Source organism: Carassius auratus, unplaced genomic scaffold (assembly GCF_003368295.1).
Source record: "Carassius auratus strain Wakin unplaced genomic scaffold, ASM336829v1 scaf_tig00037267, whole genome shotgun sequence".
Classification (NCBI taxonomy): Eukaryota; Metazoa; Chordata; class Actinopteri; order Cypriniformes; family Cyprinidae; genus Carassius; species Carassius auratus.
This window is the reverse complement of record NW_020526370.1, coordinates 83,418-109,185: the sequence shown is the minus strand read 5'-3', so window position 1 is coordinate 109,185 and position 25,768 is coordinate 83,418. Positions and strand designations below refer to the sequence as shown.

At 35.8% G+C, this 25,768-nt stretch overlaps 1 protein-coding gene across 1 annotated transcript in view; it reads left to right on the top strand.

Annotated features, from left to right (window-relative positions):
- The window catches only part of LOC113083017 (NLR family CARD domain-containing protein 3-like), an 84,583-nt gene that overhangs the window by 3,413 nt on the left and 55,402 nt on the right, over nucleotides 1-25,768 (top strand). The window contains exons 2-7 of the mRNA XM_026254363.1: nucleotides 352-499; nucleotides 1,476-1,577; nucleotides 11,698-11,802; nucleotides 13,565-13,669; nucleotides 17,703-17,789; nucleotides 24,389-24,473. Of these exons, the coding sequence (XP_026110148.1) occupies nucleotides 441-499; nucleotides 1,476-1,577; nucleotides 11,698-11,802; nucleotides 13,565-13,669; nucleotides 17,703-17,789; nucleotides 24,389-24,473 (543 nt within the window). The 5' untranslated portion in view covers nucleotides 352-440. The remainder of the gene's footprint in view (nucleotides 1-351; nucleotides 500-1,475; nucleotides 1,578-11,697; nucleotides 11,803-13,564; nucleotides 13,670-17,702; nucleotides 17,790-24,388; nucleotides 24,474-25,768) is intronic.

Sequence of the window (25,768 nt, the reverse complement as noted above, 5' to 3'; positions counted from 1 at the left end):
AACTGCAACTTTTAGAAACACAAGCGCAGAACGTGGAAACAAGAGCAAAGGGGAAAAGACCACAAGCACACAAAAAAATAACATATGAGCAGGAAACCTGATTTTGTTTTCGATTTGGAAAATGTTGAATTCATGTTTCAGATTTGTGTAATCCATGACTGCGCTGTTTGTTATTTTAAAAAATTGCATTTGTTTTTCGGTTTTGTGCATTATTATTTTACACGTGTTTTTAAATATTTTATTTATACGCATTATTTTTCGATCTGTGACTGCAATATATTTGGCGGGAAAATAATCCCATACTCAACATTCTCAAATTTTCATCATCAACTATCATGTTGTTCATCTCAGTAAGATATCATCATCTCCAGTCATACAGAGAAGCTGATTGTCAACACCGACACCAGTTCTGATGTTTACATTTCCAGTTTATCTGCAGTATGTCAGAGAAGCAAGAAAAGGACTCTCTGTCTGAGATGAGTCTCTCAAAGAAACAGAGGTAAGACTGAGTCTGTTTTTAGAGAATCATTTTAAACACTATTTAAGTTTATCTGATTATTATTACTTTTGTATTTTTTGTAACAAGCAAGCTTTTTAAGTGATTATTTTCTTAAATTAATATTATGACTAATATGATTAAAATATTTGATTCTGATTGGTCAGTCACCACACTCCTAAGTCTGATATTTGCTTAAAAAACTATATATAGGATGAAGTAAAGTAGCATCGAAAGAGAATAGTTTTCAGCTGTTGCTTGAAAATTGTCAGGGATTCAGCATTCCGGATAGCATGGAATAGAATGGTGAATGTGAAGAGTAATCCATCTATTTCCAGCCATGACTTATTTCATGTCTGTCGTATTGTATTTCAAGCTGACGCTTTTTTGTGCATCTCGTATTACAGCAAGGACTCACTCTGTCATTTCACATTCTTTCTCTTGTGGCATCTTGCATCACAGTTGTATTGAAAATGAAACAACCAGCTGGATGTCCATCAGTGTACACATTATGTTCCAATTTTTTATTTTATTTTACTACTTGGAACATAAAAATATGGCTGGCAATCAGGGCTTGACAATGGCTCATGTAAAGTGCTTCCATCATGACTGTAGATGTTTTGGGAATATAACTAAATCATTTTAACAACACACTTGACAGAATTAAGCAACAACAGTAATTACAAAAAAAATGACAGTTGGAAAACAATCTCAGCCTCCGATGTCACACCCACTGTTGGCTGATCAACTGATGGATATGTTTTATGGTGAAATGGATATTATGCAGGGTGAGGAAACTTGACTGTTTACCGGTTTAAATTCTATTGTAGCTGACCTGATCAGTTTTTAGGGTGAAATCTCAGCGAAGACATAATTTGAATTAAACTAAACTCTTCAACTGAGACAGAGGAACCTTCTGTAGTAAAGCTTCTCTCTCTCTCTCTCTCTCTCTCTCTCTCTCTGTTCTTTGTCTCATTAGTGTAATTACAGGCTCAGATGTGTCCAGCTCTGTGTCAGTGAAGAGTGACCAGTCAATAGGCGGACCACCATATTTCAGTGAGGAAACACCATCTACCAAAAGGTATTTTTTACATTAGATAATTGTATTCCTTGTGGTAAAAGTGATAAAACTTGACTGAATAAATTAATTTAAGTTCAATTTACTTTGTCACTGTACATAGTACAACAAAATTCTGTCTGGTGAGTCTCGGGCATAAAAAACAAACAAAAACAAAATGACAATAAATAACAAACAGCAACAGTTGCAAATTATGTCATTATTATAGCTGGAGGGTGTAAGTGGAAGGGGTGTAATGGATGTCACAGACCAAAAGTTTGGAAACATTACTATTGTAATGGCAAAAAACAATGTTGGGTTTTCCCTGTAACCCCCTGTTATTGTTTCCAACCACCTGGTGTTGACAAGTGTTGTCATGGAATGTTTGTTGATATTTATTGCAAATAACAAAGTACAAAACAAAAAATGTGAACTGATTTAAATGACTTTAAATATTCCTTTGTAGCGCTTGGAGTTTAGCTTTCTCCTATAAGCAAAAGCTCCTGCAACACAGATCCAGGCGGAGGTCAAAGACTGTATCTGCTGGCACGCCTTCTCCTCGTCATGCTCTGAACGCTCCAATTTATATGATAGCACCCTCTCCTGGCTGTGGAAGATATACTACTCAAATGCAACAGAAAAGACAACTATAAATAAATTAGGAAACCAAAAAATAAACTCAAATGCGGTTCCTACACACCGGCCCCTAATTGTTCTCTATAGAATCAATTATTTAAAATAAATACAAAAAAAGGAGCCAGAAATCAATAATCTCTTAATACTTTAGAAAAAAAAAAAGATATATGTATACATTACATCCCTTATTGGTGACCTTTAGGAGGCGCCGGACACTCTTCAGTCTCCAGAATTCGGCACAGCTTGGTAATGGGCCTATCAAGTATTGAAGTCTGTGTCTGGAGCTTCACGGATCGGACTAGCCCCTTTCGATCAGGCTTGGTCTCTAGAACTCTTCCTAATGGCCATGATCCTCTAGGAGCAGTGGGGTCAACCACTAGACCCAGATCTCCAACATTCAGGTTCTTCTTCACTACAGTCCATTTTTGCCTTTCCTGGAGTAGAAGAAGGTATTATTTGGTCCATCTATGCCAGAAAAGATCTGCCATGTACTGAACCGGTTTCCAGAGGCGTCTAGCATAAAGGTCTGAATTCAGGAAGATTCCAGGAGGCATAATGGGCTGGGTTTTTAGGAGGAGGATGTGGTTTGGGGTCAGTGGTTCTAGGTCGTATGGGTCTGAGGTAGGGATGGGTATCGTTAAGGTTTTAACGGTATTACTACTCTTACCGATACTGCTTAACAGTCCGGTACTTTAACGGTATTCTTATCGGTACTTTGTGTTGTGTGTGTGTTTTTTTTAAGAACAAGTTGAGAACAGAATTAACATTTCTTTTTTTATGTAAAATTAATAATGGGCTTGTCTTGGACCAGAGGTTTTAGGAGGAGTTGGTTGGTTCATAGTAGCTGCAGCTTAAAAAAAAAAAAAAAAAAAATTTGTATATATATATATATATATACATATATAATATATATATATACACACAATAAATTATATATAATAAAAAGGTTGCAAAATGTGGCAATTGGCTATTTTGTAAACTAACTTGAGGTGCTGTGCATTTAAGTTAGCCAAATAAATGTTTACATTTACATACTGATTTTTCCTTATTTGAAATTTAAAAAGAAGTAGAAAATATGTTGAATTCATTCTCATTTTTCCCAAAAGAAATCAACAGAATTTCTACGTAAGGTTAGCAAACCAGGAAGATTTTACATTTATTTTAAATGACGTAAACAACGTTGATTCAACATGATTTTAGCATACATACCTGACGTAGATGGGCAACAACCAGAGACGAGCTAGCTAGGCAGTCGATACACATAATGCACTTTTGAAAGATGCTTTGACAGATTGCTTGTGTTTCCGCCCTTACATGCAAATATTGTTTGCACTTATGACAACGAGGGTTGTCAGCATTAACTCTAGTGAAGTATAACCACACTTCGGAACGTTTTGCTCTCTCCGCCATCGTCACTCTTTGTATTAAGCGGGAGTTTTCTTACTGTTATGCGTGTACTGCGCTCGTTCTTGTTGTGTGTGTGTGTGACTGACAGACAGCCTCAGTTGTGCGCATGCGGGTTCTTGCAGATCTCACAGACAAACATCTTAATAATATCGCAAATTAGAAATGTTTGGTAAGATAAAATGTGCACGATAACATTAAGCAAATCTCTTCGCCATCGTCACTCTTTATTATTAAGCAGGAGTTTACGTACAGTTAATGCATGTGCGTGCGCTCGTTGTGGTGTGTGTGTGTGTGTGACTGAAAGACAGCCTCCACGGCGTGCATGAGAGTTCACGCAGATCAAACGGACAAACGTCTTAATATGATCACACATTAGAAATGTTTGGTGAGATTAAATGTGCACGACAACATTATTAAGCAAAAATACATAGTACATAATTTTTTTTCCTCCAGTACCGAAAGCAGAACCGATACTGTCAAATCTCACTGATACTACGGTCTTTCATAATTTAGCCCCGGGGCCAGTTTAATACCGGGTTTCGGTACCCATCCCTAGTCTGAGGACACTGTGGAGAGAGGACGGTTGTTTAGAATAGCCTCTACCTCACAAAATAGAGTTTGAAGACCCTCATCGATGGACTGTTGATGGAGTGTGGAGTTCAGCACGTAACGAACAGATCTTATAAGCCTTTCCCAGACTCCGCCATGGTGCGATGCTGCTGGTGGGTTGAAACTCCATTCGATTCCATCAGGAAGCAGGGCATCCTGGATCTTTGACTTGTCCAGCATCATCAGAGCTTTCTTGAGCTCCACCTGAGCACCCACCAGGTTCGTTCCATTGTCAGATCTGATGTGCTTAACCTGCCCCCTTCTGCAAACAAATCTCCTCAAAACGTGAATGCATGAGTCAGTGTCTAAGGAGAAAGCTACTTCCAAATGAACAGCTCTGCTGGACATACATGTAAACAGAACTCCATACCTTTTAATGGTGCTTCTTCCTCGCCTCACTTCAATCAGGCCAAAGTAGTCCAATCCGACATTGGTAGAGGGAGGGAGGTCAGGTAGGATTCTTTCTAGCGGCAAATCTGCCATTTTCTGCTCACCTGCTTTGCCCTTCAAACATCGACACATGACACATCTTGAGAGCACCTTTCTTGCTAAAGAGTTGGCCTTACTAATCCAATATTTTTTACGGAGCTCTGAGAGCATGTGGTTCCTGCCACTGTGACCACAGCATTCATGAATGTGTCTTAAAAGAAGAATTGAAATGTGTGAATCTCTGGGCAAGATACAGGGGTGTTTGGTTTCATCAGGCATGGCAGATTTATGCATCCGGCCACCTACTCTTATGATTCCTTCATCTAGCACAGGATCAAGCCTACAGATCCTGCTGCTCCTTTTCACTTTAGGTGGGGTCATTTGCAGTGTTGAAATTTCAGCTGGGAATGCTTGCCTCTGAACATAAGAGATAACTGACCTTTCTGCCTCTAAGTGATCTTCCACTGTGAGGAGTTGTCCACCAGGTTTGGTCCTAAAAACCTCCAATTTTGGGCTCGCCTTTTGGCTGTGGGAGCGGGTAACGACTTGATATGATGGAGAGCCCTTTTGTTTTTTGATTCTCAGTCTCAAGGCCTTTTTTAGTTTGATGTACCATGCCACTGCTTTAAGTAGCCTAATCCAATTTGAAAAGTATGAAATAAGCTGGTCTGTGGGTGTATCAGTGTTCACCACTGTTGTAAACACAGTAGTGTTTCTCCTAACCTCTGGATCATCCTGTAACACTGAGCCCAATGCTTTCACCTCTAACCAACCTTCCTCAGGTTTCCATAGGAACTCTGGGCCATGCATCCACCTCCTTTGCTCCATGAATTTGCCTGTACTCAATCCTCTCGAGGAATCATCAGCTGAATTGTCTTTACTTCTTACGTATCTCCATTGGGACAGCTCAGAGTTATCCCGAATCAGCGAGACCCTGTTTGCTACATACGTTTTAAATCTTGCAGTTTCACTTCTAATGTACTTAAGTACGGTTTGGCTGTCAGTCCAGAAAACGGAGGGGTTTAAGGGTAGATGTAGTTCTCTCCTTAGCATTTTGTCCACCTTTACCAACAATGCTGCAGCAGCCAACTCCAGATGTGGTACTGTGATGCTCTTTAAAGGAAGGACTCTGGACTTTCCCATAAGAAAGGTGACATGTATAATATCCTGTTCATTAGCTTGTCTTATGTAGCTTATTGAGCCATAGCCATTCTCACTGGCATCAGCAAAGTGGTGTAGTTCTGCACACTTTGTTGTCCCATAGCCTTTTGGTTTCAAACAATGTGCAACACTGAAGCTTTTTATTCTTTCTAAATTATTTGTCCAATCTTCCCACCTGTCTACTACAGCTTGGGGCAAAGGTTCGTCCCATCCAAAGCCTCTCTTGCAGAGCTCTTGTAGCAACTGCTTGGCTGGGAGAATGAGAGGAGCAAGAAACCAGAGGGGATCAAAATGGAACTTACAACAGAAAGTACTCTGCGGGTATGTGGCTTCTGGCTTAAATTGATGTTAAACTGTAAATGGTCAGAGTCCACGCACCACTGCAGTCCTGGGCTCTTTCGATTGGAAGGCTGTCTTTGTCAAGATCTAGTGTTTTGATTTCTTTTGCCCATTCTTCTTTTGGAATGGATGCTAGAACTGCCCGATTATTGCTGACCCATTGAGTGAGCTGGAATCCACCTTTGTAGCATAGTGCGGTGAGGTCTTTTACTAGCTGGATGGCTTCAGACTCTTTGGCCATGGATTTAGCAAAATCATCCACATAAAAGTTGTGCCTGATTGTTTCAGCTACGTGCAGGGGAAAACAGCTTTCATTGTCATCAACTTAGGGAGGACAGTGCGCCGAATATGTGCACAAGCATATGGTATTCATTTGGGGTTTGACTGGTGTCACACTGTGGCCACCACAGGAAGCACAAGTAGTCCACACCTGATTTCTCTACTCCCACCTGATGGAACATTGACTTAATGTCAGCCATAATTCCTATAGGTTCTTTGCGGAATCTCCAAATGACTCCGACAAGATAATTGGTCAGATCAGGACCCTGTAGTAGCTCTTTGTTAAGGGATACACCTTTGTATGTAACTGCACAATCAAACACCACTCGAAGTTTCTTCTTTTTGGGGTGGTACACTCCGTGGTGTGGTATGTACCATACCTTCCCAGGTGCCTGTGTGAGTTCTTCCTCTGGGACCTCCTCTGCATAATGATTTTCAAAGATGTCATTGATAAAGGCAATATATTCTTGTTTGTATTGTTCATCTTTTTTCATTTTCCTTTTCAGAGTTTGGAGGCGCTGTTCTGCAACTTGGCGATTGTTAGGCATGCTCACATCAGTTTTCCTAAAGGGCAACTTCAGATAGTAATGTCCATCTTGTAAGACCGCCTCATTGGCTATCTCTAAAAAGCTTCTGTCCTCAACTGACATTTCAGTCTTCTCCTCAGATACTACCTCACTAAAATCCTGATTATACTGTGAGATCAGAAGCTGTTCTAGACTTGCAACTGATATCCTATTCACAGTCACACTCTCTGCACCACCATCAGCACTTCTCAGTGGCCCATTTACAACCCACCCCAATAAGGTTTTAACTGTGTAGGGGCCCCCACTTTGACTATTAACAACCTCCCATGGTTCTAAGCACTTTGGAGCATTCGTGCCAATCAACAGCTCCACCTTTGAATTAATGCTGGGAAGTTTGACTCGACTTAGACACTTTCATTGTGCTAAGTCTTTCTGCTTGGGAATGCTGTTTGTGGTAACTGGCATTTCTTTTTGAGTGAAGAGATCAGGAAGAGGTAAGAAGTTATTGCTGTCTATTGCTGAAACTTCTACTTCAGATACGACATGAGTTGGAACAGTTTTTTCTTGATTCATTGTGCGTAGAAGAATGTGTGCTTTTCTACCTTTCAGATTGAGCCGACACATAAGATCCTCGGAGCAGAAGGTGGCAGAGGATCCAGGGTCCAGGAGAGCATACACCTGTAAGATTTGGCTGCCCTTTGCTGCCTTAACCTGAACTGGGACAATGGACGGCACACTCTCTTGATCTCCGGCCCCTATATGACCACATAACCCTGCCAATGCACCGCCTGTAGCATTAGAGGGTCTTTCTGCTTTTTCTACGATACTATCTTTGGCCTCAATATGTAGGACACTAGGGTGAGCTTGCTTACATACTTTACAGCTGAGACGCCTTTTGCAGTCTCTGCTAATGTTGCCTGTGGAGAGACATCCAAAGCATATGCCTTTGGTCTTTAAAAAACTGAGCTTGTCTCTATGTGTTATCTTTAAAAAGTCTTTACATGTGTCCAATGTGTGTCTTGCACTACAGAAGGGGCAAGAAAGATCAAACTTCATCTGCTTTTGGGCAATAGTTATACTAGTGGCAAAACTACTGCCAGATGACTTTGAGACCTGTGATTTGACTGGGGATCTAGCCTTTCCTCTACTAGCCGACTGATCTTGAAGATCACCAAATACTGGATCAGCTGCTATGCGAGCTTGTTTTTCAATAAAGCAGACTAAATCTAAAATCCTTACCCTACGACTACGTTGTTCTTGTAGCTCATAAGCCTTGTTACGCCATCTCTCCCGAAGCTTGTATGGTAGCTTGAGCAATGCTTCTCATATTGGATATGGTATCTAGCTCCTACATATATTCCATTTCCTCCATAGCATTGCAGCAACTCCTAAGGAACATGGAATAATCCTGTAGTGATTTACAATCCTCAGATTTTATTTGGGACCAGGATAGGGCCTTTTCCAAGTAAGCACAAGAGATCTTGTATTAATTTCCAAAGTTTTCCTTTAGCAAGTCCTTTGCTCTCTGGTAGCCTCTATCTTGTGACAAGTACTCACAGCTCTTGACCAGCCTTTGTGCTGGGCCTCTTGTGTATTGAATAAGAAACTGCAATCTATCTTTATTGTTATCAGTTTTGCTTTCAACCATATTTTCAAAGGAGTGAATGAATGACTTGTACTCAAGAACTTGTCCATCAAAGAGTGGAATGCTACCTTGCGGTAGTGTAGACAGAAGTTGCGGTTTCATAAGAATCTTTGTCAATTCACTCTGCTTTTCCATAATTTTGATCATATGGCTTTCCTGTGCTGATCTGGGTGTAGGAATTTGCCATTGAGATACAGTGGACTGAATGGCTGGAACTGAACTTGCAAGTGACTGGGAGATAACAGGAGGAATACTGTGAGCTGAGGTCTGCTGTAGTTGTGGCCGGATATCACTGCTAGCCTTGGGCTGTAAAACAGGTCTGCTGTGATACCTATCTGGGCCTAAATTAAATTAAGAAGAGGAGGTTGAATATTTCTCAGAATATGCTCCTGCTCCTCAATTGCATGCCTTTCTTGCAGCTTTGCCGTTTTAGCTATTAAAGCTACTCTCTCTGCCTCTGCACTAATGCGCAATGATACTGATGATGTATGTGATCTAAATGATTGAGCATCAATATCAATATCAGAATCCTCTACTTGGGTGACAGAAGAGGAGGCTTCAACTAAAGCTTGGGAACCTGGGTTTTCTATGGCTGACATCCATTTTTCAACATTAGCCATAAAAGCCATTATCTGTATATATCTAGGCTGATACAATGTTTCGTGGTCTTCTTGTTTTGCCTCTTCATCCAACATTTCACTATAGGAGGCATGCACGGCTTTGAACTCTTCAAGAAATTCATTAAACTTGATCATGTTTTGTTTAACTTCATCAAGAAACTCTGGCTCAATCATTAAATCATTCACAATGTTCATTCTACGTGTTACATGTGACATTTTTCCTCCTCTAGATGACTGCAATTGCGCGACAGTTTCACTCATGTCTTTAACAGGAGTTGTTTCTTCTTCATTAGAATCAGCCATGGCTGACAAATTAACTTCCAAAAATCACAAAAAAAATATTTATCTTGCTTCAGTCAATGCAAAAGTCCTCAAAAATGTAGAAATAGTTTGTATTCCTTCCAAAAAGCAACATATCTTTGCATATGATTTGTTCCAATTAGGCTGTGATTTCATCGTTCTTATATATTTGGCTTCACTTTATGAAAGTTGAAAGCACATACCTCCATCAAAGTGTTTCTTTCGTCTTCATATCGTGTAGTTCCAACATAAATCCATCTTTGATAAATTCACAACAAGAGTCTTTGACGCAATGTAATGGCAAAAAACAATGTTGGGTTTTCCCTGTAACCCCCTGTTATTGTTTCCAACCACCTGGAGAATGCGCGTACAGGGTCAGACTCACAGCCCGAATCCAAGAAAATCCAAGTGTTGTCATGGAATGTTTGTTGATATTTATTGCAAATAAACAAAGTACAAAACAAAAAAAACTAATTTAAATGTCTTTAAATATTCCTTTGTAGCGCTTGGAGTTTAGCTTTCTCCTATAAGCAAAAGCTCCTGCAACACAGATCCAGGCGGAGGTCAAGGACTGTATCTGCTGGCACGCCTTCTCCTCGTCATGCTCTGAACGCTCCAATTTATATGATAGCACCCTCTCCTGGCTGTGGAAGATATACTACTCAAATGCAACAGAAAAGACAATTATAAATAAATTAAGAAACCAAAAAAATAAACTCAAATGCGGCTCCTACAACTATTTTTAATGTTTTTGAAGTTTCTTCTGCTCATCAAGCCTGTATTTATTTGATCAAAAATACAGAAAAAAATGTAATATTGTGAAATATTATTACAATTTAAAATAATTGTTTTTAAAGGTATTATACTTTAAATTATCATTTATTTCTGTGATGTAAAGGTGAATTTTATGGATCATTATCACATGATCCTTTAGAAATTATTCTAATATGATGATTAATTATCAAAGTTGGAAACAGTTCTGCTGCTTAATATTTTTTCAGAACATGTGATACTTTTTTAGGATACTTTGATGAATAAAAAGAAAAAAAAAGAAGCTATGTTTTTAAAATATAAATATTTTGTAATAACAATTTACACTACTGGTCAGTAATTTGGGGTCAGTAATTTTTTTCTTTCTTTCTTTTAAATAAAATCGATACTTTTATTCAGCAAGGATGTGTTAAATTGATAAAAAGTGACAGAAAATAATTTTCTTTTTTTAATAAATGCAGTTATTTTTAACCTTTTATTCATCAAATATATTAGACAGCAGAACTATTTCCAACACTCATAATAAATCAGAATATTAGAATGGTTTCTAAATGATCATGTGATAAACTGGATGTTACATGTGACACTGAAGGCTGGAGTAATGATGCTGAAAATTCAGCTTTGCATCACAGGAATAAATGATTTGTTTAAAGTATATTCAAATAGAAAACTATTATTTTAAGTTGTAATAATATTTCACAATATTACTGTTTTTTTCTGTATTTTTGATCAAATAAATGTAGGCTTAAAAAATAAAAATAGTAATGTTTCCAAACTTTTGGTCTGTACTCTGTGTGTGTGTGTGTGTGTGTGTATATATGTGTGTATATATATATATATATATATATATATATATATATATATATATATATATATATATATATATATATATATATATATATATATATATATGTGTATATATATATGTATATATAGTTAATTTTACTACTCGAAACATAAAAATATGGCTGGCAATCAGGGCTTGACAATGGCTCATGTAAAGTGCTTCCATCATGACTGTAGATGTTTTGGGAATATAACTAAATCATTTTAACAACACACTTGACAGAATTAAGCAACAACAGTAATTACAAAAAAAATGACAGTTGGAAAACAATCTCAGCCTCCGATGTCACACCCACTGTTGGCTGATCAACTGATGGATATGTTTTATGGTGAAATGGATATTATGCAGGGTGAGGAAACTTGACTGTTTACCGGTTTAAATTCTATTGTAGCTGACCTGATCAGTTTTTAGGGTGAAATCTCAGCGAAGACATAATTTGAATTAAACTAAACTCTTCAACTGAGACAGAGGAACCTTCTGTAGTAAAGCTTCTCTCTCTCTCTCTCTCTCTCTCTCTCTCTCTCTCTCTCTCTCTCTCTCTCTCTCTCTCTCTCTCTGTTCTTTGTGTCATTAGTGTAATTACAGGCTCAGATGTGTCCAGCTCTGTGTCAGTGAAGAGTGACTGGTCAAAAGATGAACCACCAAATTTCAGTGAGGAAACACCATCATCTACCAAAAGGTATTTTTTACATTAGATAATTGTATTCCTTGTGGAAAAAGTGATAAAACTTGACTGAATAAATTCATTTCAGTTCAATTTACTTTGTCACTGTACATAGTACAACAAAATTCTGTCTGGTGAGTTTCGGGCACAAAAAAACAAACAAAAACAAAATGACAATAAATAACAAACAGCAACAGTTGCAAATTATGTCATTATTATAGCTGGAGGGTGTAAGTGCAAGGGGTGTAATGGATGTCACTTTGTGTGTTTTTATGGTCCTGTACCTCTAAGGTTGCCAACTTCAGAAAAGGAAAATAAGGCACAATTGTGGTTTTTCATAGAAGAATAAAGGACAGAATAAGTGTGTGTGTGTGTATGTGTTCCAAAAGTTTGGAAACATTACTGTTTTTAATGTTTTTGAAGTTTCTTCTGCTCATCAAGCCTGTATTTATTTGATCAAAAATACAGAAAAAAATGTAATATTGTGAAATATTATTACAATTTAAAATAATTGTTTTTAAAGGTATTATACTTTAAATTATCATTTATTTCTGTGATGTAAAGGTGAATTTTTAGGATCATTATCACATGATCCTTTAGAAATTATTCTAATATGATGATTAATTATCAAAGTTGGAAACTGTTCTGCTGCTTAATATTTTTTCAGAACATGTGATACTTTTTTAGGATACTTTGATGAATAAAAAGTAAAAAAAAAGAAAAAAAAGAAGCTGTTTTTAAAATATAAATATTTTGTAATAACAATATACACTACTGGTCAGTAATTTGGGGTTAGTAATTTTTTTTTCTTTCTTTCTTTTAAATAAAATCGATACTTTTATTCAGCAAGGATGTGTTAAATTGATAAAAAGTGACAGAAATTTTTTTTTTTTTAATAAATGCAGTTATTTTTAACCTTTTATTCATCAAATATATTAGACAGCAGAACTATTTCCAACACTCATAATAAATCAGAATATTAGAATGGTTTCTAAATGATCATGTGATAAACTGGATGTTACATGTGACACTGAAGGCTGGAGTAATGATGCTGAAAATTCAGCTTTGCATCACAGGAATAAATGATTTGTTTAAAGTATATTCAAATAGAAAACTATTATTTTAAGTTGTAATAATATTTCACAATATTACTGTTTTTTCTGTATTTTTGATCAAATAAATGTAGGCTTAAAAAATAAAAATAGTAATGTTTCCAAACTTTTGGTCTGTACTCTGTGTGTGTGTGTGTGTGTGTGTGTATATATATATATATATATATATATATATATATATATATATATATATATATAGTAATATATATATATATATATATAGTAGTTAATTTTACTACTCGGAACATAAAAATATGGCTGGCAATCAGGGCTTGACAATGGCTCATGTAAAGTGCTTCCATCATGACTGTAGATGTTTTGGGAATATAACTAAATCATTTTAACAACACACTTGACAAAATTAAGCAACAACAGTAATTACAAAAAAAATGACAGTTGGAAAACAATCTCAGCCTCCGATGTCACACCCACTGTTGGCTGATCAACTGATGGATATGTTTTATGGTGAAATGGATATTATGCAGGGTGAGGAAACTTGACTGTTTACCGGTTTAAATTCTATTGTAGCTGACCTGATCAGTTTTTAGGGTGAAATCTCAGCGAAGACATAATTTGAATTAAACTAAACTCTTCAACTGAGACAGAGGAACCTTCTGTAGTAAAGCTTCTCTCTCTCTCTCTCTCTCTGTTCTTTGTGTCATTAGTGTAATTACAGGCTCAGATGTGTCCAGCTCTGTGTCAGTGAAGAGTGACTGGTCAAAAGATGAACCACCAAATTTCAGTGAGGAAACACCATCATCTACCAAAAGGTATTTTTTACATTAGATAATTGTATTCCTTGTGGAAAAAGTGATAAAACTTGACTGAATAAATTCATTTCAGTTCAATTTACTTTGTCACTGTACATACTACAACAAAATTCTGTCTGGTGAGTTTCGGGCACAAAAAAACAAACAAAAACAAAAAAACAAAATGACAATAAATAACAAACAGCAACAGTTGCAAATTATGTCATTATTATAGCTGGAGGGTGTAAGTGCAAGGGGTGTAATGGATGTCACTTTGTGTGTTTTTATGGTCCTGTACCTCTAAGGTTGCCAACTTCAGAAAAGGAAAATAAGGCACAATTGTGGTTTTTCATAGAAGAATAAAGGACAGAATAAGTGTGTGTGTGTATGTGTTCCAAAAGTTTGGAAACATTACTGTTTTTAATGTTTTTGAAGTTTCTTCTGCTCATCAAGCCTGTATTTATTTGATCAAAAATACAGAAAAAAAATGTAATATTGTGAAATATTATTACAATTTAAAATAATTGTTTTTAAAGGTATTATACTTTAAATTATCATTTATTTCTGTGATTTAAAGCTGAATTTTTAGGATCATTATCACATGATCCTTTAGAAATTATTCTAATATGATGATTAATTATCAAAGTTGGAAACAGTTCTGCTGCTTAATATTTTTTCAGAACATGTGATACTTTTTTAGGATACTTTGATGAATAAAAAGTAAAAAAAAAGAAAAAAAAGAAGCTATGTTTTTAAAATATAAATATTTTGTAATAACAATATACACTACTGGTCAGTAATTTGGGGTCAGTAATTTTTTTCTTTCTTTCTTTTAAATAAAATCGATACTTTTATTCAGCAAGGATGTGTTAAATTGATAAAAAGTGACAGAAAAGATTTTTTTTTTTTTGAATAAATGCAGTTATTTTTAACCTTTTATTCATCAAATATAAAATTCATCAGAACTGTTTCCAACACTCATAATAAATCAGAATATTAGAATGATTTCTAAATTATCATGTGATAGACTGGATGTTACATGTGACACTGAAGGCTGGAGTAATGATGCTGAAAATTCAGCTTTGCATCACAGGAATAAATGATTTGTTTAAAGTATATTCAAATAGAAAACTATTATTTTAAGTTGTAATAATATTTCACAATATTACTGTTTTTTCTGTATTTTTGATCAAATAAATGTAGGCTTAAAAAATAAAAATAAAATAGTAATGTTTCCAAACTTTTGGTCTGTACTGTATATATATATATATATATATATATAAATATATATATATACAGTATTGTTCAAAATAATAGCAGTACAATGTGACTAACCAGAATAATCAAGGTTTTTCGTATATTTTTTTATTGCTACGTGGCAAACAAGTTACCAGTAGGTTCAGTAGATTCTCAGAAAACAAATGAGACCCAGCATTCATGATATGCACGCTCTTAAGGCTGTGCAATTGGGCAATTAGTTGAATTAGTTGAAAGGGGTGTGTTCAAAAAAATAGCAGTGTGGCATTCAATCACTGAGGTCATCAATTTTGTGAAGAAACAGGTGTGAATCAGGTGGCCCCTATTTAAGGATGAAGCCAACACTTGTTGAACATGCATTTGAAAGCTGAGGAAAATGGGTCGTTCAAGACATTGTTCAGAAGAACAGCGTACTTTGATTAAAAAGTTGATTAGAGAGGGGAAAACCTATAAAGAGGTGCAAAAAATGATAGGCTGTTCAGCTAAAATGATCTCCAATGCCTTAAAATGGAGAGCAAAACCAGAGAGACGTGGAAGAAAACGGAAGACAACCATCAAAATGGATAGAAGAATAACCAGAATGGCAAAGGCTCAGCCAATGATCACCTCCAGGATGATCAAAGACAGTCTGGAGTTACCTGTAAGTACTGTGACAGTTAGAAGACGTCTGTGTGAAGCTAATCTATTTTCAAGAATCCCCCGCAAAGTCCCTCTGTTAAAAAAAAGGCATGTGCAGAAGAGGTTACAATTTGCCAAAGAACACATCAACTGGCCTAAAGAGAAATGGAGGAACATTTTGTGGACTGATGAGAGTAAAATTGTTCTTTTTGGGTCCAAGGGCCACAGGCAGTTTGTGAGACGACCCCCAAACTCTGAATTCAACCTTAATCCAATTGAGAACTTGTGGGGTGATATCAAAAATGCTGTTTCTGAAGCAAAACCAAGAAATGTGAATGAATTGTGGAATGTTGTTAAAGAATCATGGAGTGGAATAACAGCTGAGAGGTGCCACAAGTTGGTTGACTCCATGCCACACAGATGTCAAGCAGTTTTAAAAAAATGTGGTCATACAACTAAATATTAGTTTAGTGATTCACAGGATTGCTAAATCCCAGAAAAAAAAAATGTTTGTACAAAATAGTTTTGAGTTTGTACAGTCAAAGGTAGACACTGCTATTTTTTTGAACACACCCCTTTCAACTAATTGCCCAATTGCACAGCCTTAAGAGCGTGCATATCATGAATGCTGGGTCTTGTTTGTTTTCTGACAATCTACTGAACCTACTGGTAACTTGTTTGCCACGTAGCAATAAAAAATATACTAAAAACCTTGATTATTCTGGTTAGTCACATTGTACTGCTATTATTTTGAACAATACTGTATATATATATATATATATATATATATATATATATAAAAATATCGGCACACTTGGTAAATATGATCAAAGAATGCTGTGAAAATGAATCTGCATTGTTAATCCTTTTGATCTTTTTGATCTATTTAAAAAATTCACAAAATCTAAACTTTCATTGGATAATAAGAATTTAAAATGGGGGGAAATATCATTATGAAATAAGTTTTTTTTTTTTTTTTTTTTTTTAATACACGCTGAACACAATTATTTGCACTCCTAGAAATTCTTATGAGTAAAATATCTCCGAAGCATATTTCCATTCATATTCATACACTCCAGGTTGATTATGAACATGAAATTATTCATCCAAGGCTTCCTGTTTCACAGAAATATAAATATGAGGGAACAGAAAATGTTATAAATCTGTGTGGAAGAGGACATGTCTCTAAATCGTCCTAATGCACAGTGAGAAGGAGAGTTTGAGTGGCTAAAGACTCTCCAAGGATCACAGCTGGAGAATTGCAGAAAAAAAGTTGAGTCTTGGGGTCAAAAAAAACCCTATAAATAAATTGTCAAACAGCACCTACATCCCCACATGTTGTTTGGGAGGGTTTCATGAAACATTCTCCTAGCTCATCCAAAAACAAACAAAAACATATTCCGTTATCAGACACGACTGGAACTTCAAATGGGACTGGCTTCTATGGTCAGATGAAACTAAAAAATGATCTTTTTAGCAGCAAACACTCAAGATGGGTTTGGTGAAAACGGGGATAAGGAGTGCCCCATGTGTACAATGAAATATACTGCTCTATTTTTGATGTTGTGGGCCTATATTTCTGCTGGAGGTCCTGGACATCTTGTTTAGAAACATGGCATCATGGATTCTATCAAAAACCTACAGATAAAAGAAAATCACTAAGTGACTGCTTTTATAATGGGTCATGTTTGGATATATATATATATATATATATATATATAGGATCATGCATGACACTGAAGACTGGAGTAACGATGTTGAATATTCAGCTTTGCTTTACAGTAATAAATTATATCCTTAAGTATATTAAAATAGAAAATGGTATGTTGAATTGCAATAAAAGGCTGTCGGTATTTTTGATCAAATAAATGAAGCCTTGATGAGCATAAGAATCTTATTAAAAAAATAAATTTAAATAAAAAAAAATCTTACTGATCCCAGTACAGTATTTTATATATGTACACACCTGTACATATTTATCATGTGTGTGTGTGTATGTGATTTATTTATATTTATACATTTGTGTATTTTATTCACATCTTATTTTTTATTAGCTGTATTTTGTGTTGTTTCTGTGTATTGGAAGCTTGTGACACTAAAACAAATTCCTTGTTGGCCGATGTATAATTAAATCTTTCCAAATTAGACTGAAGTATTTTTTTTCTCTGGTTTGTTTTAGTGAAAGATTAGGCTCTGTGTCTGTTAAAAGTGATGGGTCACTTATCCATCCACCAGACTTAAGTGAGGAAACACCATCTTCCAAAAGGTATTTCATGTGTTTTACATATTGCTCTGTTAACTAATTTCTCAATTATTGTTTATGTGATGGTAGCTTCTTTCCAATAATATACTTACACAGAAAGCCACTAGGGGGCTCATGAGCATTTTCTCTGTCAGAATGTACAGTAGTTAGTGTATTTGTTGTGGTTGTTGTGTTGGATTAGTAGCTTCAGTAGTGAAGAACTGCATGTACTAGAAGATATTTCATGTGTTTCACTAAAAATATAGTCAAAAATAGATTTACAGTTCAAAACCGAAACCTGGAATTCAAAATCAAATTCAAGTCTGGAAATAAACAATGTGCTGAAAAATGAAAACAAATATTTTGATAAAACAGAATATAAAAACATAAGCTCTTTCACAAATGGATTTAAAGGGTACATTGAACAATACATTAAATATAGACTTTGAATAGTGATTTTAAAGGGGTCATATGATGTGATTTAAATGTTTCCTTTCTCTTCGGAGTGTTACAATGTCTTGGTGCATAAAGAAGGTCTGTTAAGTTGCAAAGACTAAAGTCACAAATCCAAAGAGATATTCTTTATAAAAGTTAAGAGTCTACCACACCCTCCTAAAATGGCTCATTCTAACATGGCCCTACATGTCTAAGTCAACATATGTTCATGCAAAGAAAGATGGCATATCTTTTATTCTCACTGTTGCCGCCGGCGCTATGTCGTGGAGACGCTGTGTGTTTCGTTGTGAAAGCAAAACTACTTTTTTTTGGCCTTCCAAAAGATGACATGACTAGGAATCAGTGGTTAAATTGTATTTACAACACTGTTCTAGAACAATCCAAATATTCAGATGTGTGCAGCGAATTTTACAGATGGTTTCCTGAACCATGCTTCTGTGTACAAAAGCTGTTTCTATAAAGTAGGGCAAATCCAACTTTGCAAGGAAAGTCTGGCACTTCTGACTCACAGCCTGTAAGTATGTTTACATATTTAAAAAATTTGGCACTGACGATTCAAATGCGAGTCACAAATGCTGACATGGTTTTAGGTTTTCGCTGCGTGATACGCAACGCCAAAAAAACTGTATAAGTCATTAAAATCTGTAATTATGTCCCTGGGGGATGCAACCAATGCCTTGTTTGTAATGGGGTTTAGTGGGTTTGTCTCATCGTGCTGGGAGACGGCATCACAGTTTGATAAGGGGCGTAACATTTACATCATTCGCTTGAGGCATTCAGCCAATCACAACGCACTGAATAGCTGGCCAATCAGCATGCACCTTGCTTTTCAGACTGATGAGCTTTGTAAATATAAACGCGTTTCAGAAGACGGGGCAGAGAGGAGCAACAATAATGTACATTACAGTATGTGGAAAATAATGTTTTTCGAACTTTGACCGCATAAACATATTGCATTGCACCAAATACACAAAATAATGTTCTTTTTAGCTGCATCATATGATCTCTTTAAAGTTGAGAATCAGTAACTATTCATTAACCCTTTAAGGTGCATTGTAACCGCACAGTTGACCCTTTTTGGTGATCAAATTACTGTAATTAAAACTCGCCAAACCCCATTTTTGGCTGTTTGTCTTTAAACCTCTCATTGAATAGAGAGTGTAATGGCAATTATATCCACTGTCTGGCACTGCAGCAAAAATATATTGCTGCTGAAAAGCCACGACCAAACCAGGAATGTATTAACATTGTTTACAAGTAACGTAAAAAATTGAGATTAAAACTATTTAATTGGATTTCATGTTCTAGACCTCCTTACAGTAAATTTAGTTAAATGGCAGAAACATGATGATAAAATGTATATCTGTTTTTTATCTTAGAAAATGCGCTCAACCGCTCGGTTGAGTTGCCCACTTTGGGTAAAATGAACTGAATGCTAGCTATACTCAGCAACAAGATCATAACTCGGAATAGCACTGCACAAGATCATAGAATGAAGTTGTTCGTTTGTCTGAACAAAAAGAAACAATGCTTTGTTGCATATCACAGAATATCATTTCAATAATTTGTTTTTATAACATTTATATTACATTGACTATTTGCCTTTTTACTTTACATTTTATACAAATTACTTTACAAATTACTGTAATTAAAACTCGCCAAACCCCATTTTTGGCTGTTTGTCTTTAAACCTCTCATTGAATAGAGTGTGTAATGGCAATTATATCCACTGTCTGGCACTGCAGCAAAAATATATTGCTGCTGAAAAGCCACGACCAAACCAGGCATGTATTGACATTGATAAGAAACAATGCTTTGTTGCATATCACAGAATATATATAATAATGTGTTCTATAACATTTATATTACATCGACTATTTGCCTTTTTACTTTACATTTTATACAGATTGTCACTACATAGATCCATTATTGATTATTTGTATTGTTTATAATGTAATTTAATTATTATGTTTATGTTATGTTTATTATGTTCTGTTTGTATTATTATTTTAAGAAAATGTGTGAGTGTGTGTGTGTGTGTGTGTGTGTATATATCAAGCCAAGTATGCTTAGTGAATGGATCATCTGGAGAAAAGAAAAAACTCTGAAGAGTTGCTCAGTGTGGTATCAGGAACACAACAATTAACAATAAATCTTTCTTTGCAAATTATTTTTTTTAGTGTGACTTAGTGCTGTCGCGGTTAAGAAATTTCCCCTGCGGTTATTATGGGTGGCTCAATAGCGCGATATGCGGAATTACCGCCATTTTTCTTTCTTTTTTTTTTTTTTACATACCTAATTCATCCTGATTTTGCTGCATACAAAGCTCTATCTTTGAGTTATGTAGCATATATTGTTGCTTTTTTTTAACTGACAGAGAGACACGTTTTAAAACATTTTTGCTTATTGTTAAATGCCAAACAGCAACAAGAACATGCGTTTTCCAATACATTTTTTTTTAAGAATTCAAAGAGTTCTAACATGTATTACATGTATTTGCGCGCGACTTTGGACAGCAGCGGAAATCTAGACTGAATATCGTGTCACCACTGGCCCACTGCTCCTCATGCAGAAAGCGCGTGAGCTCGTTATCTGCTCACGCTCTCTTGGGTATGGGTACTGACGCGGAGGTTATCCGTGACGTCAGCAGGTATGCCTGTTACTTTCACGCCTGTGTTGTACAGATTTTTCAAAGGTTTCAGCTACTCCTAACTGTCGGCCGGTCTCAGCTGTTCTTTTTGATGTTGCTCCGCGACCTGATGCTTGAATGGGGCAGCTGCGCTGGATGACAGGGGACACTCTAAAACGCTTACCGTGAAAAACACTTAACATGGCTTAATGTACTAAGACAGTGATATTAACAGACCAAACTCACTAAAAGTCATACTAATAAAGTATACTATCTATAAAAAAATCAGATGAGCCCTGAATATGAATCCAACTCGTTTACGTTAAGCCTTTTCCTCCCATAGAAAACCGTTATAAGAAAACGCTTAATGTACTAAGACAGTGATTTTTAAAAACCAAACTCACTAAACATTATACTAATAAAGTAGTATACGATGTACAAAAAAAAAAAACAGATGATCCCTGAATATGAATGCAAGTCGTTTAATAACACCTTAAGCCTTATGATGGTTTTCTATGAGAGGAAAAGGCTTAACGTGTTATTAAACATGTTGAATTCATATTCAGGGATCATCAGATTTTTTGTAGATAGTATACTTTATTAATATGATGTTTAGTGAGTTTGGTCTGTTAATATCACTGTATTGGTACATTAAACCACGTAAAGCGTTTTTCACGTTAAACTTTTTAGAATGTCCCGATGACCTCAAATTATTGCTGCGTCACAGGAACCTTTTTGCAGCAAATTTTGCATATCGGCTCATCTATATTCGCTGGCTCGCCCTTTTCATTGGGTTGAAAGCCGAAATGTTTCCAAACTGGCGACGTGACAGGTTTTGGGACCAGATCGAGCGCCTCCCATCGTTTCAGCCGGCCTATTCAAAACAAACGAAGCACCATAAAGCTACAACGGCTCGCGAGAAAATTACAGTCGTAACCATATTGTATCATTAATTTATCATTAATTTATTTAACATTGAATGCACAGTGACAAAAAAAAACCAAGAAGGCCACAGCTTCATAAAAAAAATAAAAAAATAAAATAAAAAAAACCTGAACACTGCGGTTTGCCGCGGTTGCTATCTTTCCTTTGCGGTTTGCTTGTCAATAGTATTACAATATTGCGGTTATCGCGACAGCCCTAGTGTGACTTAGAGTTAACAATATGTTCAAATCTAATCTAATGTTCATTAAAAGAAATGCTTTAGATGTATTTTATTGATATTTTGTTGTTGCTGCATTGGAAACATGGTTTTACCATATTCTGCTGATTAGGGTTAGCTCAATACCAAAATGTTGGCTTCATTATGATCCCAGAATCTAATAACTTATCAATATAAAAATTATACCTTAGGTGACAAAAGTGACGTGACATTCAGCCAAGTATGGTGACCCATACTCAGAATTTGTGCTCTGCATTTAACCCATCCAAAGTGCACACACACAGAGCAGTGAACACACACACCCGGAGCAGTGGGCAGCCATTTATGCTGCGGCGCCCGGGGAGCATTTGGGGGTTCGCCTTGCTCAAGGGCACCTAAGTTGTGGTATTGCCGGCCCGAGATTCGAACTCACAACCCTAGGGTTAGGAGTCAAACTCTCTAACCACTAGGCCACGACTTCCCAAAATAAGTGGATAACTGAATTAATGAGCATGGCATGAAATTCTGCAGTAACATATGTTGCTTCTCAGTGCTTTTTATTATTATTGAACTATTATTCAATTACTATCACTGAAATATATAAGTAGTGCTATCTTACTATAAGAAGTAACACATTACATAGAACAAGTGGCAGATCTATTAGTTAAGTTGGCTTGAAAAAACGAACTTACTGAAATCCTATTTAATCATCATCTTCTTCCTTCTCTTCTTCTGAGACCAAATTTTAAAATGTATCTCCTCCTAGACTTTTAAAGCAATCATAACAACCAAAAATCCCTTAGACTTTCGTCGAGGGGGTGAAAACTTTTATACAATTAGAATTATGGTGGATTTAACCGGTCTACTGCCATAGCCATGCTTAAAAAATCCCTACTGAAAATACAGCTAAAACTAGCCTTGCTGGCCACTTGCTAGTTATGCTAGCAACATTCAGTTCACTTGCTAATCGTGCTATTAACATGCTAGTCACTTAATAATCATGCTAACAACATGCTAGTGACATGGTAGTCACTTGCTTATAATGTGAACAACATGCTAGAAACTTGTTAACGACATGCTAGTGACTTGCTAATCATGTTAACAAAATGCTTGACACTTGCTAGTTATGCTAGCAACATTCTAATCAATGCCTAATCATCCTAGGAACATTTTAGTAAATTGTTAATCATGCTAGCATAGTTGATACTGTCGTAGATCATTGCAGTTTTGGATTCAGTCACATATTTAAATATGTTTGTGGGGAAGTCGTGGCCTAATGGTTAGAGGGTTGGACTCCGAATCGAAGGGTTGTGAGTTCTAGTCTTGGGCCGGACGGAATTGTGGGTGGGGGTAGTGCATGAACGGCTCTCTCTCCACCTTCAATACCACGACTTAGGTGCCCTTGAGCAAGGCATCGAACCCCCAACTGCTCCCCGGGCGCTGCAGCATAAATGGCTGCCCACTGCTCTGGGTGTGTGCTCACAGTGTGTGTGTGTGTGTTCACTGCTCTGTGTGTGTGCATTTCGGATGGGTTAAATGGGTCACCATACTTGGCTGAATGTCACTTCACTTTCATCACTTTCACTTTCAAATCGAAACCTTGAAATGTGCAGTTACATGCATGACATTTATATTATATACAAAAACAAGCAATAAACGCTCCTATTATAATCAATGAAATGCTGCATTTTTATTGTTGGAGTGAAAACTCCTATTTTAATCAATGAAGCCAACAACACTGCACAATGAATCTCTAAATCTGATTTTATTATTATTATTTATGAACATGCTGAGCTCTATGAACTTGGAAAAAAAAAACATTTCAGAAGTGTTTTTAGGGGGCATCACTGTGTAAAAATTACCAAAATAATAATAACAACTAAATAAATAAAATAATAAGTTTTTATTTCCACAGTAATAAAATTATAATACTTAATAATAATAATAATAATACTTAATATTAATAATAAAAGATATCACAATAAATGATTGCAAATTTAGTTTAAATACCTGTCCATAATGTTGGAAGTTATGTGAATTTGAAAAAATGCACCTTGTGCTTCTTGTGATTTCAAATGCACATTAAACACATTCAAATTTACAGAGCTGGAGTTTGTGAGAAACTATATTTTACTGTGAACCAAGCTGCTATGAGACACTGACACAAATAAGCTGTGCACATTTAAATGTACACATTACTGTTGTTCACTCTAAAACATAGAGTGCATCAGACTGTATATTTATTCAATTAGATCATAGTCTTATACAATTTGATAATTGTACTAAGCCATACGGTGATTAAAATTTTATTTGAATTAATCATGCAGCCTCTTAAATAGATGCATGGGGATATCTCTAATATTTTGCCAAGATATTCAGTATTTCATTTCCTTACAGGTTTCAATATGAGACATTAGATTCAGACATTCAGACTCACAGGAGCCAGAAGAATTTCAAAGACAATATCCTGTGGATCTTCAAGGTAGGAAAAACACATTTTCATAAATGTTTAATTTTATATATATATATATATATATGTATGTACACACATTAGGGCTGGTAAGCGATTAAGATTTTTTAATCTAATTAATTGCATTGATGTGGTGATTAATCTAATTAATTGCACATCAACTTTGGAGAAATTACTCTGAAAAGATAATTTAAAGTCATTGTTGTGCAAAGCATCTAACAGAGATTACAAAAAGTAGGTTCAGCAAGAAATATTTTGTTTAACAAAATGTATTACATTTACTCTTTTGGCCCATGTGAGTAAATGATGAAAGAATTGTCATTTTTGGTTGGGTGAACTATAACTTTAATAATTTATTTTCTTAATTTTATTATTATGACTATGAAAATATGAAATCATTTATTTAATTAAATGATACTCTAAATAATAAACTAAAACTGCCAGAAGGTGGTGGTAATGTCTTAATGATTAAGTCAGCGAGTCATTTATTCAATTGTTTGATTCGTTCAAATGGCTGATTCATTCAGGAGTAAAGTAAAGAGTTCTTTTTGAATGGTTCATTAAATAATTAGGCTTGTTCGACTTGAAGTGGTTCATCACCATCAGACAGACCGGTGTGTGACATCAAAGTACCACAAGAGCTCAGAGAGCAGAGATTCCTTGTGCTTTTCGCTCTCATTGTACTGATACATACACTGATCGGTCATACACTGGTCGGTCTGTGCAGCGTTTCAAAGCCGACGCGACTGGCCAATGGTTCAACTCACCAAATGGTTCACCCAATTCGTTCAAAACATGGATTAAGAAATCAAATGCTGCTGTGGGATGCTTGGGGATGAACAATTCTAATTTGTCTTTATATTTTGATTTGCAAAATTGAGCAAAACAGACAACATTGTGTCTAAAATAACACAATATTAACTTCTTAATGAGTTGTTTTATAAGATGAGCATCACATTTGCACTCACGTGATATTGGACTTAGCCTACTGCTCGTGTGATATTTCTTAACTATGTGATGTAAATATGAGACAAAATTTCAAACAGGGGCATGTAAAATGATTTAAATATCTTGAATTTGAGGGACATTTTCTAGGTTCCATCATGCAGTAACGTGTTTCTCTGCCTCATATTAGTCATCAATCGACTGTATGAAATGGCAGATGATCCACATAGGTCTAGGGCGGGGCAAGTGCGTTAAATGCGTAAAATAATTTTAATGCGTTAATTTTCTCCATAATTAATCAAATTAACACGTTAAATTACCAGCCCTAATGTGTGTGTGTGTGTGTGTGTGTGTGTGTGTAT